Raw genomic sequence first — 18,216 nt, 5'->3', positions numbered from 1 at the left:
TGAGACTGGGAAGAGCCTATCCTTTTTCTCTGTCTTTTAAAATGTATTTTTTTCTTATGGACCCAGGGCTTTATTTATATATATGTTGTTGTTGTTATTATTATTATTATTATTTAGGGAGCTCTGGTAGCGTAGTACCTAAGGCACTTGACTGCTAACCAGAAAGCTGGCTGTTCAAACCCACCAACCACTCCTCGGAAGGAAGATGGGGCAATCTACTTCTGTAGTAATAATGCCTCGGAAACCCAAGGAGGGGTCGCTATGAGTCAGATCCGACTCGACGGCATATAACAACAACAACATTATTATTTAAATTACTTCTTAATAACCTAGCAGTATATTTGAGGGTGATTTCAAAGAAACAAAGATATAATTGTATTAGGACTTACAACTCCAATATGTCCTTGGATACATGATCTATATCCTTCCCCCAATCCAATCTCAAAGCCTTATACTAAATACCATCTCAGACATACAAAATGGGAGCAAGGGTCTCCCAAGTTGGATTTATATATATGTGTGACTATCTATTTGGACTCTCCTCATTGATGACACATGGTCTTAGTATCTTTTAAAAAGCTAGTCAGTGCTCTGCTCATGACAAAAATAACTGTCTTAGAGTTGTCTTACATTTCACATATAAATTAGTTAATATGGTGGGCCCTGAAGTTAAAAGGCTTCAAGTTTGAATTTTGGCCCCATCCTTTACTGGCAGCATGATCTTAAGGAATGTATTTTACCTTTCTGAGAGTCATTTTCCTCATCTGCAAAATGCTGAAAAAAGTGGTGCCTCCCTCACAAAACTATAAGGATTAAATGTGGATGCTTTATACTGTTATCAGTCAAATGCCTTATCCACTACACCACAAGAGCTTCTTGGAAGCAAGAATGGCCAGACTTTATCTCACCTACTTTGGTCATGTTGTCAGAAGTGATCATTCCCTGAAGAAAGATGTCATGCTTGGTAAGCTGGAGGGTTGACAAAAGAGAGGAAGGCCTTCAACAAGATGGATTGACATGGTGGCTGCGACGAAGGGCTCAAATATAGCAGGGATCATGGAGCTGGCGTGGGATCGGGCTGTGTTTCGTTCTGCTGTGCATGGGGTCACTGTGAGTTGGAAACGACTTGACAGCACTTAACAACAACAACAACAGCTTTATACTGTACCTGCAATGTGATCAGTGTTAGCAATTATTGTTGTTGCTTATGTTTTATTTCCTACAGGTTCTTTGCAGTTGGATTTTAAGCGTTAAGAAGAATTATCGGAAGAATGTTGCCTATCATAATTGGAGACATGCCTTCAATACAGCTCAGTGCATGTTTGCTGCTTTAAAAGCAGGCAAAATCCAGGTACTCTTTAGAGCTATTCATATGTTTAAGATATTTCGTTGTTTTAATAGTACAAATGTACAACATATTTTTTAAGTTTTAATGTACATTAAAGATGATTTACTTCTATTTACATAAAAAATTATATTTTGTTAATTGAGGAGGACTGTTGTTGTTTTGGGAACTCTGGTAGCAGAGTGCATAAGGCACTTGACTGCTAACCAGAAGGCTGGCGGTTCAAACCCACCAGCCACTCCTCGAAAGGAAGATTGGGCAATTTACTTCTGCAGTGATAATCACCTCAGAAACCCAAGGAGAGGTCACTATGAGTCAGATGGAACTCGATGGCAGTGAGTTTGGTTTTTGGATTTTGGTGGTGGTTTTATGCCACAGTCTATTCTGACTCGTAGCAAACCTATAGGACAGAGTAGAACTGCCCCATAGAGTTTCTTAAGCTGAAATCTTTACAGGAGCAGATCGCCAGGTCTTTTCTTCCATGGAGCAGCTGGGGGGGTTGAAGCCCCCCTTTTGGTTAGCAGCCAATCACTTAACCATTGCACCACAAGGGCTCCTTTAAAGAGGACTAGTATGGCAAAATAATTGCTGATTTTCTTTCATATGTAATATATATGGCATATTTTAAAATCTTTTTTTTTTTTTTTTTAACTTACTCTTAAATGGTCTTTGGGCAAATAAATATTTTCTTTAGGGGAAAACTCTGTAGTATTGATAAGAAAAAAATACTCTCTTTTCTCACATTCAACACACTACATAGTAGAGTTCCACTAAAACCATCAAAGTCCTGAACTTGGCTTCAGACTTACATCCAGGGTCCTTTATCTGATTTTCTCTGGAGCAGCCAGTCAATTTTATGTTACTCATCTTGCTATTTGCCCTTGAATCAGTTTTGACTCGTGACAACCTTATCTACAACAGAACTAAACGTTACCCATTCCCGTGTCATACTCACACTTGCCAGCCTGTTCGAGTCCATCAGTCAATTTTACAAGTACCCTTTAATCAGAAAGTTTTGGTTTCATATACATTGACCAGAGACTATTCACCAGGAAGATCAATGCAGAAACTGTTCAATTCATTCATTCCTTTCCAGGCCAAATTTTGTTCATATCTCTGTCTTTAGATTCTAACTTCAGTGGGAATCGACTAGTTAATCTAGGTAAGTGTTTCTAGGCATCCATCCATCATATAACTTTTTCCAGTTAAGAGCTTTCCTGCCTTTTGTATTTTTCTTTTTTTTAATAAATTCTAAAAATGTTATTCTTCATCTCTAATTTCATAAGATGCCCATTTTAACTGGTGGGCTTTAAAAGACATGATTGCTATCCAAGAAACCCTAAGAAATATCATAATCTTATTTTCCTGTTGTAGCACACATTTATAAGAAATAGGCTAAATTTATCTTGGGGCATGAAAAGGTTATACAGATTATCACCATTGAAGACTATGCTTGCATTTCGTGAGAAATAACAAAATGATCATTTTTTTTGTGTGCCGTAAAAGCTGTTTAGAGTGTTGGAGTTCCAATAGAATAGAGCCAACAATAGTTTCAACTTGTTTTTTCTTACTCATGAAAGAGAACAGTAGTATAGATAATACAAATGACAGATGTTCAAAAATAACCTCTGCTTGGCTTTGGGATATATTATGCAAATTTTAAAAATTTTTATTCCTATTATCTCTTTTCCATTGTTTTGCTTAATATTCATATTGTCTACATTCCTTAAGGATACAGCAACTGAGAGAGAGTAAAGTCAGCACAGTGTGCAGGGAACTAACAGACAGGAAACTGTTGTTTAAAGTGCTTTATGATTATTCCATATATGTTGTTGTTGTTAGTTGCCATTGAGTCAATTCTGACTTAAGATGACCCTGTGTGTGCCGAGTAAGACTATGCTCTCTAGGGTTTTCCAGGCTGTGAATTTTCTGAAGCAGATTGCCAGTCCTGTCTTGTAAGGCACCTCTGGGTGGGTTCAAACCACCATCCTTTTGGCCAATTGTCAAGTACTTAACTGTTTGCAACACCCAGGGATTCCATATTCCATATATGCACATATGCAATTGAGATAGATAATTAAGAATTAATGGTATTTACTGTAGTTGGGCGAGTTACTGATTTTTTGAGACTTTTAGACTATTTTTGTCGATTAGTGACATTTGTGATAACCCGAACCTGAATGGCAAAATACATCTGATTCCCTGCAGAATAAGATTTTACCTGAAGTCTTTTGTGATTATTAAACACTTAGGAAAATACTGAGGAAAAACATACATGATTACTGGGAAGAGATGGTATAATTTTATGTTATTCACGTTGTATTTTTCTCTTGCTCTCCTTCAATGTCTTTGGTCACACAGAGCAAGCTGACTGACCTGGAGATACTCGCATTGCTTATTGCTGCACTAAGTCATGATTTGGACCATCGCGGTGTGAATAATTCTTACATACAGCGGTAAGACTTTTCCCCTGCACAACAAGAAGATGTTTCTGTTAAACTGTATTTCTTAAAGTAAAAGTCACAGCAAGATTTGATGGTACAGAATTTTGGTACAAGTCCCGTGTGTACTCTGGTTATATTTAAGGGAAATGGGAAAAAATAATGCAAGCCCAGTATTGTGTTGGGGAAAAAGTAAAGCATTTGGCCTGAAATTAAAAAAAAATATTTATGTTCAGAACTGTATTTCAGTAGATAATTACCAGGCATTTTGCTTTAGTTTGTGTAGACCCAGCTTAAAATCTTTAGAAAATTGTTAAGTCTGGTTCATAATAGGAGGAATTTCATGCTAGGATGAAAAAAATAATATTTGATAAGTGCTTAGCTCAGTCCTTGGTACTCAGTAAGTACTCAGTAGAAGGAGGCTTCTGGTCTTAGTGAAGGCAGTATAGCACTGTCAGTGTTGGAGAACTCAGGCTCTGCTGTCAGGCATGGATTCAAATCTTAGCCTTGCCCCACAGTCCCTGTGTGACTTGGGTCAGGTAGCTAATCTCCCTATCCTTTAATTTTCTGATCTCTCTGGTAGTGTAGTGCCTGAGGCACTTGACTGCTAACCAGAAGGCTGGCGGTTCAAACCCTCAGAAGGAAGGTTGGGCAATCCTACTTCCATGGTGATACTGCCTTGGAAACCCAAGGAGAGGTCACTATGAGTCGGGGCCAACTCGATGACAAATAACAAATAAGATGGAGATTGTAGTATACCTACCTCAAAGGGATAATGTAAGTTTTAACACATAGCATACATCAGAGTGCGGGTGATTCAATTAATGGATAGATCTCTTAAGGAAATTCCAAATGTCAGATACCTTGAGGAAATTTCAGAAAGCTCTGTAATCACATTCCCTTTATAATAAATAGAAAACTTCATGTAAAAAGAATTGTAGCAATGTAGTAACCATGTCCTCTGCTAACCTTCTGATGGGAAAAGACAGCAGGCTCATTCCTGAGTGTCATAGATAGGCTGGTGCCTCTTTAAAATCTAATATTTAGAGAACTGACTGGATGACATGTCTTTTGTTTACTGTGCTTTGTCATGTGATTGTGTTCCTAGCCTCCCAAAGACACAGATAGTAATTATGAAAAGCAACATCTACATGAGAAGATTTATAACAGTGAAGCCATATAGCATGGCCTTCCACAGGCAATACAGCCTAAAGATCAGAATAACCATGTGATAAGTGTCCCTCTAGACCTTACAACTGAATGTAACGGTATTATTCTATGGAGTATTAGTACATGGATTGTGCTAAGATACTATATTGCCCAGCTTTAGAGTGGGGGTAAAGAAATCACTCAGCTACTTTTTCCTTTGTTTATTTAAAAATACTTACCCAGAAAAACATCTGGAGAAATGTCATCTTCTCTTCAAGAAAAAAAAAATGTCCTGGGAAAAAGTCATAGACTGCAAAATCTTGCTTTCACACACACCACAAAGCAGTCTTCTACTGAGTAATAATAACTTGAAAGAGAAATTAAAGCAGTTTCAGATACTTTTATTTTTTCCTACATCCCAGTGGTTTGAATAGAGAAAACCAAGAATTTTCCAGGGATATTTCTTTTATTCTTTCCTTAGGTAAATGGGTGATACTTAAAGAAGAGTTTTCTTTACCAGGGGACTCTTGGGAGAGTAAAAGTCCAATCAACAGGCCTGTATAAAAGTACTAATTTCAGAAAAGGTATTCTGTTTTCAGATCTCATCAGATACTCAAACTTACATGTAAAGAATAGTAAAACAATAAACAAAAGGCACAGAAACAAGACTAATACATCAGAAGAAACAAGATTCATAGATAACACAGTTAAAAACTGTAATCCTCCTATCTTGAAAATCTTTCATAAATGAATTTGATGTAAGATATTCCTTGAATAGCAAGTTTTTCCCTGATTCATTCTTTGGTTCCGTCTTTGATTAAGAAGACTACCATGTTGGAGGAGAACTGCAAGAATAACAGTGAAACATTTGGGAGAAGAGATCACTGCTCATGCTTACTTCTCCCACATAGGTTGAAAAAGAAAAGAGATTTCAGATAGATACTGCAATATTATTTTTTAAAATAGTGGTAGAAACAAAATGGCTGAAATACAGACATCCATTAGAGAAAACACAGTTGTAACACTTGGATTACACAGGGAAATTTCCAATATTAGGGCTTCAGCCAACACAAGAAGACTGTGTATGTATGTATTTGGTTAGATTCAGCTTTGATATATTATAAGATAATATAGTGCAATTATCTTACATTTTATACAGATCAATAATGGACATTTATTAGGGCCTTGGCATTTTGCTAGACAGTGAGAGAGCTGTAAAAGTACAAATATAGTTTCAGCCCTCGGGAATTTTCATAGTCTCATAAAACAATAGTGATCAGTGCAAAAAAGTCTGGTAAGTGCTACTTGCATAATAACATTGACCACAAGTGCTCAGTTGAAGGCATTGGTCAAGACTGGTACAGTCCATCTTCACTGTTGATGGGGAAAGTGAAATTGAAATTGGACCTAAAAAAAGTAGATAAGATTTAGAGAAGAGAAAGGATGAAGATACTCCAAGAACACTATGAACTCAGCATTTTCATGGAACAGTGGTTCTTTGAAGGAGAAATTGACAATGAGGAGAAAATAATAAATAGGATAGTAGTTAGAAAAGGTAAATGGTCAAATAAATCTTTGTACTTTAAAGAAGATTCAAGAATCAATAAAATCAGAATAAAAGAATTTCCTAGTCACCTCTGTCAGACTGTGTGTATTTGTACTGGGAGAAGTTTTCTGTCTCATGGTCTTCTCTGCTCATTAACCGAGGAGCAAGAGTAAGCTGAAGTTATGGACAGGCCCAATAGAAATAGAGGACCATGAGGATCTTGAGAGACTTAAAACAGTAGTCAAGATAACATATAAATTATACTTTTTTAAATGTAAACTGAATAGTCTAGTTTATCCAAGAATGAAATAAAACCTGGTGAGGCTGGTGTGAGTGGAGGACTTGAGAGACTGATTTCAATATTAGTAAAGTACAAATTGAGTTATAGTAAAACCTGCAAATGCTGGAACCTGTGTAAGGCAGAAGGAAACCTGTCAGAGAAGGAAAGCTCACATACTGTCCACAAAATGGAGAGTGATAGAAAAGTGGTGACTGTACCAAAGAAATAAAACTTGTGAGGCCTGGAAAAACAAGGTGTCCGTCTAGTTCTGGCTCTCACAGATTTCACTGTAGCTCTCATGTCAGTAACAATTAATAATAGTAGTTGTTGTTGTTTTTATGTGCCGTCGAGTCAGACCCGACTCATAGCGACCCCTCCTTGGGTTTCCGAGGCAGTATCACTACGGAAGTAGATTGCCCAACCTTCCGAGGAGTGGCTGGTGGGTTTGAACTGCCAGCCTTCTGGTTAGCAGTCATGTGCCTTAGGCACTATACTACCAGAGCTCCTAATAATAGTAGTAGTACTCAAAAAAAAAAAAAAAATTCATTGCCATTAAGTTGATTCTTACCTATAGCAACCCCCACAGGGTTTCCAAGGCTATTAATCTTTATGGAAGCCAAGTGCCTCATCTTTCTTCTGAGGAGCAGCTGGTGGGTTCTAGTCACCAACCTTTCAGTTAGTAGCCAAATGCCTTAACCACTACATTACCTGTTATGGTTACCTAGTGCCACTCTGACAAAATATACCACTAATGGGATGGCCTTAACAAACAGGAGTTTATTCTTTCACAGTTTGGAGGCTTTAAGTCCAAGTTCAAAGTGCCAGGCTCTAGGGGCTGGGTGAAAGCCCCTCAGCCTTGGGCTTCAGCTCTGCCTCCAGCTCCTGGCCCACTGAAGCTAGAGGCTTTTCTTCATCAGACAGCTGCTAGCTGCAGAGGCTGCCAAACCCAAAGTTGACAAGTAAAAAGGCACAGCCCCGGTGTTACCAAACCACAGGGCAGACCATTAATTCAAGTCCATTGTAAGTCCCCAGTTTGGCAGAGCATGGCAGGCTGCTGAACAACGACACAACTACATGCAGGGTCCAAGCTTGCCATAAGCTAGAGACTATTCTCAAGGCTTCTCCTTATATACAGGAAGCAGACAACATCCCAAAGCAACAGTTGCTTGTGGTAGATCCCACCATGGAGCTGATTGCCAGTCTCATCATGGGGAATAACTACCACTAGCTCCCCAGCTACTCAACCAGGCCCAGCCAAGTTGACATACAAATTTAACTGTCACACTACCAGAGCTCCTTTAAAACCTGTGTAGTGCTTAATATGTACCAGGTACTGTTCTGAGTAAGCATTTTACATTTATCAAACTTTAACCCTTATAAAAACCCTATGAGGAAGGAACTATCATTATTCTGTCACTCAGAGAAAGAAACAGGAGGACAGAGAGTTTTAATAACTTGCCCAAGGTCAAATGGTCAGAGGAGTCCAGTTACACCTAGGTAGACTGGCTCCAGAATCTGCTCTTAACCTCATAAGCACTACATGGTAGTATAAAGATTAACAGAATTCATGTGTATGTGTCTATTTTAGAGTTCCTAGCACATAACAAGGTATACTCACTGCTGTTGAGTCAGATCTGACTCACAGCGACCCCTCTTTGGGTTTCTGAAGGCAATATCACTATGGAAGTAGATTGCCCAATCTTCCTTCAGTGGAGTGGCTGGTGGCTTTGAACTGCCAGCCTTCTTGTTAGTAGTCAAATGCCTTAGGCACTATGCCACCAGAGCTCCCATAACAAGGTGTAGTAAATATTAAAGGAGTGCTGGTGGCACAGTGGTTAAAGTGCTTGGCTGCTAACCAAAAGGTTGGTGGTTTGAACCTATGAGCCACTCCACAGAAACAGATGAAGCAGTCTGCGTCCATAAAGATTTACAACCTTGAAACCCTATGGGGATTGCTATGAGTCAGGATTGACTAGATGGCAGCGAGTTTGGTTTGTTTGGATACAAGTTTTAGCTATTTTCACAAGACAATACTATTAATGACAGATGAGAGTTTAAGATACTGCTTTTTTACATGATGGATTAGGGTGTGCAAAGCTGCTATACCTAGCACAGTTTCTTGAAACTAGTAGCTATGAGACAAATAAGTAAGGCCATGTCTATTGTTGATATAAAGAAGAGAGTAGAAGTCAAAAGAACTGAGAGCCAAAGATCAAATGAATCATCAACTTGAATATCCGTGTCATCAATTCTGATTAGAGAAAAGAAGAAAAAATATGCCAAAGCCTAGTCTTTTACTAGGAAGGCAAAATAACCTCTGGTTGCTGGAAGAAAACAATAGTGATGATTTGGAGAGAAATGATGATAAAGAATTAGTGGGATTGATGTGGGTTACAAAGAAATAGTTAAGAGATTTGAACCCAAAGCAATATATGTGGATGAAAAGCAGAATCAAGGCTTTTCAATGTTAGAATCAGTGAGAAGAGGAAGTCTGAGGTGGTGGAATTGTTTTTCTTGAAGGGTTTTCATTTTCTGTGGATTTCTAAGGCTTTAAAATTAAACTTTCTAACCAGTTCAAACCCACCAGCCACTCCTCGGAAGGAAGATGGGGCAATCTACTTCCGCTGTGATACTGCCTCGGAAACCCGAGGAGGGATCGCTATGAGTCAGGTCTGACTGGAAGGCACATAACAACAACAACAGAATATTGTTCTGATTTCTGCAGGGGAGACCTAAGGACACTGTCAGAGATGGACTGACAACTGTGCAGGACAGGAGAAAAATGCAGGGAGGGAATGCGTACCCATTAATGCTCATATCAGTGTGGGAACAAAATTTTGCAGCAACAGTGGTTTAAATGGGTCCTTCTGATGTGACCTCAAATAAAGAGACAGTGTAACCCTGTGTTTGAAAGAGTGGGAAGCAACAGGATGTAGAATACACTGGTTTCCATCATTATTTTTGTAAACTGGAAATTTGGGGCATTTGTCACCCTTTCATTAATTCATAAATCTGTATTTTTAGACTGTAAGTAAAGGCAAACACATAATTTGCATCCATCTGTCTCAGTGCCAAGGCTTTTCTCAATGTGAAGCAGTCTTTTCTGTATTGTATAAAAAATGTGATGTACATTTGAAGTTTAAAACCTGCTTGTATTCTGTCCACCTCATTGCATTCCTAGTGTCTCTTAACTAGGTCAGTGAGTGTGTGCTGTGTGCACAGAACTGTGGTATCATCAGACCTGTGATGCAGTATTTGAATTCCAGCTGTACCATTTATATTGACTTTAAACAAGTTAGATAATCTCTTGGAACTTTTGTTCATCTAAAAGATAAATATAATGATGCCAATTTTAGAGCGGTCTCAGCCTGAGTTACCCTGGAGGCACAGCCCAAGACAAAGGCTGACGTGCATGTGACTTATTTGTGAATGTGATCCCAAGGGAGCAGGAATATAGGACTGGGAGTGGGAAAGAAGGGAAATCTAGTACAAAGATGAGTTATATATTGTGTTCCCATGCAAGTTACTGGTGCTCAGTCCTGCCAGATCCTTTTTAGGAGTCTTATGAAATGAGACCCAGAGCAGTCTAATGAGAAGAGAAAAAGGAAGGAGTTAACCATAAACTCTCATACTCCATTGCTCAAAGGTGGTCCTACAGGCCTTAACTTCCACACTTCCAGGTTGACAAACTGGAGTGCAGAGAGAATTCCTGTGGGCATCGGCTATGGAGTTAGAGAGCTTCAGGGCAGATTGCCCCATCTTCCTTCTGCAGAGCAGCAGATGGGTTTGAACCACCAACCTTCTGGTTAGCAGTCAAATGCATTAGGCACTGTGCCAAACAGTAGGCAGGATTTTAAAAGGAGATAATGGATTCTCTTTACCCTAAGACCTCTGTTTGTCTTTTAGGCCACATCCTTGGATAATCTCATTAATTCCTTTGGCTGGCATTACCTCTAGCCCAGACCTCAGTTCAGATATTTCTGTCCACTTGAGTGATCTCCAAACCAAACCAGACCAAACTCACTGCCAAGGAGTCAGACCCAACTTATAGCGACCCCTTTTTGGGTTTCCAAGGTGGTATCACTATGGAAGTAGATTGCCCAACCTTCCTTCCAAGAAGTGGCTGGTGGGTTTGAACTGCCAGCCTTGTGGTTAGCAGTCAAATGCCTTAGGCACTACACTATCAGACCAGGTACCTTAAAATCAACAGTTCTGACTAGTCATCTTCCCCTATTTCATCCCACATCCCTAATCATGTCAGTAAATGAGACCACCATCCCCCTAGCTGCCCAAGGGAAAAACTTAGCATTCATACTTGTTCTCTTCATCTCCCTCATGCATATTCAGTGCCCACATCAGGATGCATTACCAAATCCTATCTAATCTGTTTCTTTAATAGCATTCAAGTAACTCTACTTCTTTACATGTCTGCTGCTACCAAAGTCAGGCTACCGTTCATTATCTTTTACCTGGGTTACCAGGACTGCCTTCCTTACTTAGCTAACTTAACTGTTTCTTAGCTAACACCTCCACCTCCAGTCTTGTTTCCAACAAATTCATCCTTTTCACAGGTTATTCCATGATAAGCACAGTATCTGACCTGCTTCTTGTTGTTATTTCCATCGAGTCAGTTCTGACTCATAGTGACCCTGTATACGATGGAATGAAACACTGCCTGGTCCTGTGCCATCCTCACAATTGTTCCTGTGTTTGAGTTCATTCTTGCAGCCACTGTGTCAATCCATTTCAATAAGGGTCTTCCTCTTTTTCACTGACTCTGCTTTACCAAGCACGATGTCCTGCTATAGGGACTGATCCCTCCTGATAACATGTCCAAAATACATGAGATAGGTTTCACCATCCTCACTTCTAAGGAGCATTGTGGCTATACGTCTTTCAAGATTGTATGGTCAGTAACTGAAACCCCCCAAAATGGCTCTCAGATTCCATCTTGTTTAGCCACACTTGTGAGAACTACAAGCCATTTCCCCACTCCCTCCTTGTCACATATTCTCCTGCTCCCCCCTGTCAGGTATTAGCCCCCTTCCCTATAATGTATTAACCCACCCTTGGAATAGTTTTAAGCCATAGAGCTTGCTAACAGCAGCATCTTTTCAGAGCACAGACAGGTGGTGGTCGTCGGGCACTGCCCGGGGCTCCCTCCTGATCGGGGCCAGTGCCACCAAGTCTGAAGCCCATCACATAGCCCTCCATTCCCAGTCATAGATAGCCCCATTCCCAATCCCTCAAACTCAGTTATAAGCATCTCTGCAAAGTAGGAGGAGGTTAGCAGTCATCTTGGATCCATTCCGGCACACTGCCACTGGACATTGCTTTGCTAGCAACATTTGTAAGCCTGCTTTCTTTGTCTTTTAAATCCTTTCTCTCCTGATTCTCTTTCTTTCTATTCTGAATAAATGTTCATGTCTCTGCCTATGCCTCTGGGAAAGTTTTTCAGACTTTTGCTACCTACTCAGGAGGAAGTTTTAACCTCCTTAGAAAATTCCCATAGCAATTACAGATTTATTTGTTCTTCTAGCAGTCTGTAGTATATTTAGGATTCTTCACCAACATCATAATTCTGAGGCATCAATTCTTCTTTGGTCTTCTTACTCATTGTAGTGCTTTCATATGCATATGAGGCAATTAAGGATACCATGGCTTGGGTCAGATGCACCTTAGTACTCAAAGTTGTGTTTTGGTTTTGAGCACTTTAAAGAGGTTTTTTGTAGCAGCCACTCCTCAGAAGGAAGACTGGGCAATCTACTTCCACAGAGATGCCACCTCAGAAACCTAAGGAGGGGTCATTATGAGTCAGAATTGACTCGATAGCAGTGAATAATGTGGTTTTTGATTTTGGTTTGGTTTGGTTTGGTTTGGGTTTGTTTTGGTTTCGGTTTTGCAGCAGAGTTACCCAGTGCAGTACGTCATTTGATTTAACTGTTGTGTCTATGGGCATTGATTGTGGATCCAAGTAAAATGAAATCCAGACAACTTCATTCTTTTCTCCATTTATCAAGACATTGCTTATTGGTCCAGTTGTGAGGAATTTTGTTTTCTTTATGTTGAGTGCAATCCATACTGTAGTCTTTGATCTTCATCAGTTAGTGCTTCAAGTCCTCTTCACTTTAAGCAAGCAAGATTGTGTCATCTGCGTGTTGTAGGTTGTTATTGGTTCTTCTTCCAATCCTGAAGCCGTATTCTTCTTCATAGAGTCCAGCACTCCCTTCCTGATTTTAAACCATGTGGTAGCCCCTTGTTCTGTTCGAACGACAGCCTCTTGGTCTATGTACAAGTTCCTCATGACACAATTAAATGTTCTGGAATTCCCATTCTTCTCAATGTCATCCATTATTTGTTATGATCCATACAGTTGAATGCTTGATTTTGTAATCACATGATGTCCAGCTAGAGAGACCATTAGAGATTATCCTCTTAAGTTACAGATGGTGAAACTGAGTCCAAACAGGGCAAGTGAGTTGTCCAAAGTTACACAGAAGACCCTCAATGAGATGGATTGACACAGCGTCTACAACAGGGAGCTCAAACATAGCAATGATTATGAGGATGGCACAGGACCAGGAAGTGTTTCATTTGGTTTTATATAAGGTTGCTATGAGTCAGAACTGACTCAATGGCACCTAAAAACAACATAAAGAAATAAATTTATTGTGTTATTCAAAATTTATTTTGTGTCTTACAATTTATCAATCCCTTTCTTATAAATTCTAGGAACAGGAACTTTTAGAAACTTTATTTTATTTTTCTTTAAAAAAAAAGTGAAAAACAGCTTTATATTTACATCTGAGTGGTCATGAGAAATATGAGAAGAGAGGATAGTTGTGATTTAGAAAGATTTCTCCCACTTGATTTGTGACTGTTCCGTACATATACTGATCTGATTATAAAATCCCCCATCTTCTGTCCACCATGCCAGAGAGTCTCCCCAGTTTCAACTAAGGAGATATCCTGCAGTAAGAAAACGTGCGTCCCACATGGGGAATTTTCTGACTTAGCTATCTCCTTGCTTCCCTTTTCAAATGGGGCATGTGCACTGACTGTCCCACTTACCCTCACCTTCCATCATGCACATGTCAGTTAATTCCATCTCAGTCAGTTATGTTCTAATAGAACAAAACCAAAACCAGATTCATGGCAGTCGAATCAGTTCTGACTCATGGTCACTCCATGTGTCTGGCTGTATAGGGGTTTCAAAGCTGTGACATTTCAGAAGCAGATCACTAGACCTTTCTTTTCTTCCAAGGCACATTTAAGGGGATTTGAATTGCTAGCCTTTTGGTTAGTAGTTGAGCATTTAACCATTTAAACTACCCAGGGACTCCTGTTCTTATAGGTAAAACCTTGTAAATAAGCTGAACTTCATCCTGAGCATTATGTCCTAGTAGAAGCTAGCATGTGAATTTGTTTTCAATTTGGAAATCAGTTTCGATTTTGAAATTCAATAATAACATTTGTACCACTGTTCTAGAGATGATTTTTTGTTTGTTTGTTTGTTTAATGTTTGGAGAATTTAGCTTTTTTTTCCTAATATTTTAGTCAATGAAAAAAAAAAAAATTTTTTGTATATTAAATTGGCAACAGTTATATCAGTATTTGACTCTCTGGTTATGTACATCATTTTCCAGGCATAAACTCATTTTTTTTCAATAAAGGAAGAGAAAATTGTTCACGTTGTTAATTTGGTAAAATAGCCTCTCTATTAGGTAACGAGTAAGAAGAAGCATAAATTGATAAACTGGCTGATACTGAGAAAATTGATCTTTTCTTTTTTTTTTTTTTTAACTTACTTTGTCCAACAAAATATTTTTCAGAAGTGATCACCCACTGGCTCAACTCTACTGTCATTCCATCATGGAGCACCATCATTTTGACCAGTGCCTGATGATACTTAATAGTCCAGTAAGTACCTAATTTATGGTTGTGGAATTTTAAAACAGAGCTTTATAAATTCAATTTTATTTTTAGATTTTGGATTTGTTCCCAGCATCGTAAATTCTTGAACATACTTTATCCCTTTTTGGGTAAGGACGGCAAAGCCTAAACATTTGAAATACTCAATCACTGCACTACACAACCAACACTGTCTAAATGTTGCCTGAAGTCATGGATTTCAAAAATAGGTGTTATAAATCCTAACCTCTATGCTTGTGCTTATATTCCATTTGAAAATGAGTTGTCTTTGTTATGTTAATGAGGCAGGATTAGTGTAGGGTTTATCTTGAGTCAGTCTCTCTTTTTTGAGATATAAAAGAGACTAAATGCAAGCTAGCAAGCAGAGGCAGGGGAAGAGAGATGTCCAGCCACATGAAGGTCGCCCAGGAGCAAAAGATAGAAGAGACAAGGACCTTCCTCCAGGGCCAAGAGAAAAAGAAAACCTTCCTCTCAAGCTGCTACCCAGAATTTGAACTTCTAGTCTCCCAATCTATGAGAAAATAAATTTCTGTTTGTTAAAGCCACCCATTTGTGGTATTTCTGTTATAGTAGCACTAGATAACTAAGACACCTGCTGAGGGAAATTTGGTTACGCAACTAAATGTGGTTTTGATTACTCCAAATTAGAAACCGACAATTCTAGCATTTTTGTGTCTCTCAGCTAATTCTTTTCTCCCTCTACCCCAAATGAAGTAGCTTATACAGATCTAGGTTTTACAAGACAATATCTGTTCCTCTTTTTATTGAAACTTCTAATCACTAGCCACCTATTTGGATAAGAATTAAAGCCATATATATATGCTATTATACAATTTGGTTAAGTGAATATTTTATCAATGTAAGAAATCATATGATATGCTATGCCAAACATATTAATGTTATAGTAAGAGTAAAATAATATACACCAACGAAAAACAAAAAGCACAACGCACTGCCATGGAGTCGGATCCAACTCATAGTGACCCCGCTTGGGTTTCCGAGGTGGTATCACTACGCAAGTAGATTTCCCAACCTTCCTTCTGAGGAGTGGCTGGTGGGTTTGAACCGCCAGCCTTCTGATTAGCAGTCAAATGCTTTAGGCACTATACCACCAGAGCTCCGTAAAATATACACCAGCATGCTAATAATAGTTGTCATCTAGAGAAATTATAAATAATTTCAATTTTCTTATTTTTATTAACCCATTATTTATATTGTCTGGTGTATGCATGTATTATCTTCATAATAACAAAAAATAATGAAAGCTGTAATTATTATGTTGACTAAGCACAATGCATGGGATATAATTTTAAAGCTATTGTATCACTCTCTCCTTAAGTTTGCTCAGTAGGGCTAGCTCTTCTTTGGCCTCCGGAAGAAAACTTAGGGAATTCCATAACTTTCCTGGTCACTCTTTCATAATAAAGAGCTCTCTAGTTACTTTAAGAAGTCCCCAGTATATAGCATGTAGCTCTCAATTCGGAAACCAAAATGTCCAGTCCATGTAATTGTCCAAATTTTGAACTTGATTTAAAATTTTAGGTTCCCTTCTTTAGTGCTATCTTTGACTTCTCTCTTTCCTTACCTTGTGTTTCCTCACCTCCCAAACCCCCATTTAGTGTCTTACCCCTCCACAGATGGAGAATAGGAAGGAAGAATAGGTGAGCAGAGGGGCAAGAATGTTTTTAACGGACTGTCACTGGTATTAAAACTGTAGTTCTTTTTCTTAAGCGTAATCTCGTAATCCTTGCAGAGAGCCATTCTGGGGGATGGCCTACCTGACGTGCCCTTAATATGAGTGATCTGTCTGGCTTACCACCTTGTGGCTCTTCCCTCAACTGCCAGGAATTTGGTGGTTCACTTTCAGCTCCTTCCTACTAAGGCCCCTCTGCTCCTTCTTGGACAAAACAAGCCTTAAATTGACCCCAAGTCCAAAAAACTCAGAGAATGCAAGCTATATCATGTAGTAGCAACCTCTCCTTCACTTGTGCAATCAGAGTGGCTAGCCAGCCTGTTTCTTACCTTTTAGAGTTTCCAGACAGAAATCAGACACAAGTCCACTATAAGCTTTTCACTTCTACCCCACCCATCCCACTAAGCTAAAGCAGAGAAACAAAGAAACTTAAAACTCCTTTCTTTGACTTGAGGTGAAGAGAAATGCACTCTCACCCCTCCCCGAGCACCTCATAGTAGTGAAGGGTTAAGAGTCATACAGCCAATATTTGGCAACCTACTTTATAAATTCTGCATATATGGTCTGTTGTGTGCCATCAAGTCGACTCCAACTCATAGAAACCCTATAGGATAGAGAAAAACGGCCCCATAACGTTTCCTAAGTGGTAATCTTTGTGGGAAAAGACGCCAGCTCTTTTCCTTTGAGGGATCCTTGGTGAGTTCAAACCACTGACCTTTTAAATTAGCAGCCAAGCACTTCACCACTGCACCACGAGGCTTCCTTGCGTATTTTATTACATCATGTGATTGTATAATATTAATTAGTTCGATACTGATGGGGAATAAGGAAATGATGTTAGTATAATATGGAAGTGGTATTATTTCACGCAAGAGTTTTCTTCGGTAACAGGTACCAGAGTAGTGGGAGTAGAATTTTGACCTTCAGGAAGAAAGGAAAAAGCTTCAACTTGGCTCTTGCATGTGCAGCTTTTTCCATTCTGTTTTAAGAATTAAATATGGTCCAAAAATCAAGAAATAAAGTGATGCACTGCATTGGGCAAATCTGCTGCAAAAGACCTCTTGTACACTGTTAAAAAGCAAACATGTCACTTTGAGGACTAAAGTGCACCTGATCCAAACCATGGTATTTTCAGTCACCTCATATGTATGTGAAAACTCAACAATGAATAATGAAGACTAGAGGACTTGATGCCTTTGAATTATGGTGTTGGTAAAGAATATTGAAAATACCATGGATTACCAGAAGACTCAAGACATGCTTTACACTAATCCTGACTCATTAACATAACAAAAACAATCCATTCCCTAATGGGATTATAACCACAGGCATTTAAAAAAAAACAGACTCACTACCTTGGAGTCAGTTCTAACTCATTCCAACTCCCCTTGGGTTTCCAAGGCTGTATATCTTTACGGAAGCAGACTGCTTCATGTTTCTTCCTCTGAGCAATTATTGGGTTCGAACCACTAACCTTTTGGTTAGCAGCCAAAGCCTTAACCACTACACCACCAGAGCTCGTTAACCACAGGCATAAACATTAGGATTTACAGTACATTTTGGGGAAACCCAATTCTATCTGTAACAGTGCTTCAGCTAAAATTGTCGTTTTAATATCTTGCTTTTAAAGAAAGAAAATATGCTAACCTTTTTATTTCAAAAGCAAATTTAACAGTATTCTAATCATATCTGCCTCTATTTTATAACTTACTATGTAATATGTTGTTGTTGTTGCTTGCCGTCGAGTCGGCCCTGACTCATAGCTACCCCTCCTTGGGTTTCCAAGGCAGTATCACTACGGAAGTAGGATTGCCCAACCTTCCTTCCGAG

At 39.0% G+C, this 18,216-nt stretch overlaps 1 protein-coding gene across 1 annotated transcript in view; it reads left to right on the top strand.

Moving 5' to 3' along the window:
* PDE5A (phosphodiesterase 5A) overlaps positions 1–18,216 on the top strand; it is a 191,656-nt gene that overhangs the window by 151,198 nt on the left and 22,242 nt on the right. The window contains exons 13-15 of the mRNA XM_007952375.2: positions 1,226–1,351; positions 3,707–3,801; positions 14,594–14,681. Of these exons, the coding sequence (XP_007950566.1) occupies positions 1,226–1,351; positions 3,707–3,801; positions 14,594–14,681 (309 nt within the window). The remainder of the gene's footprint in view (positions 1–1,225; positions 1,352–3,706; positions 3,802–14,593; positions 14,682–18,216) is intronic.

Source organism: Orycteropus afer, unplaced genomic scaffold (assembly GCF_000298275.1).
Source record: "Orycteropus afer afer isolate SDZICR_OR568_19922 unplaced genomic scaffold, OryAfe1.0 scaffold00332, whole genome shotgun sequence".
In the NCBI taxonomy this organism is placed as follows: Eukaryota; Metazoa; Chordata; class Mammalia; order Tubulidentata; family Orycteropodidae; genus Orycteropus; species Orycteropus afer.
The sequence above is the reverse complement of the archived record's forward strand: the minus strand, read 5'-3'. Positions and strand labels throughout refer to the sequence as shown.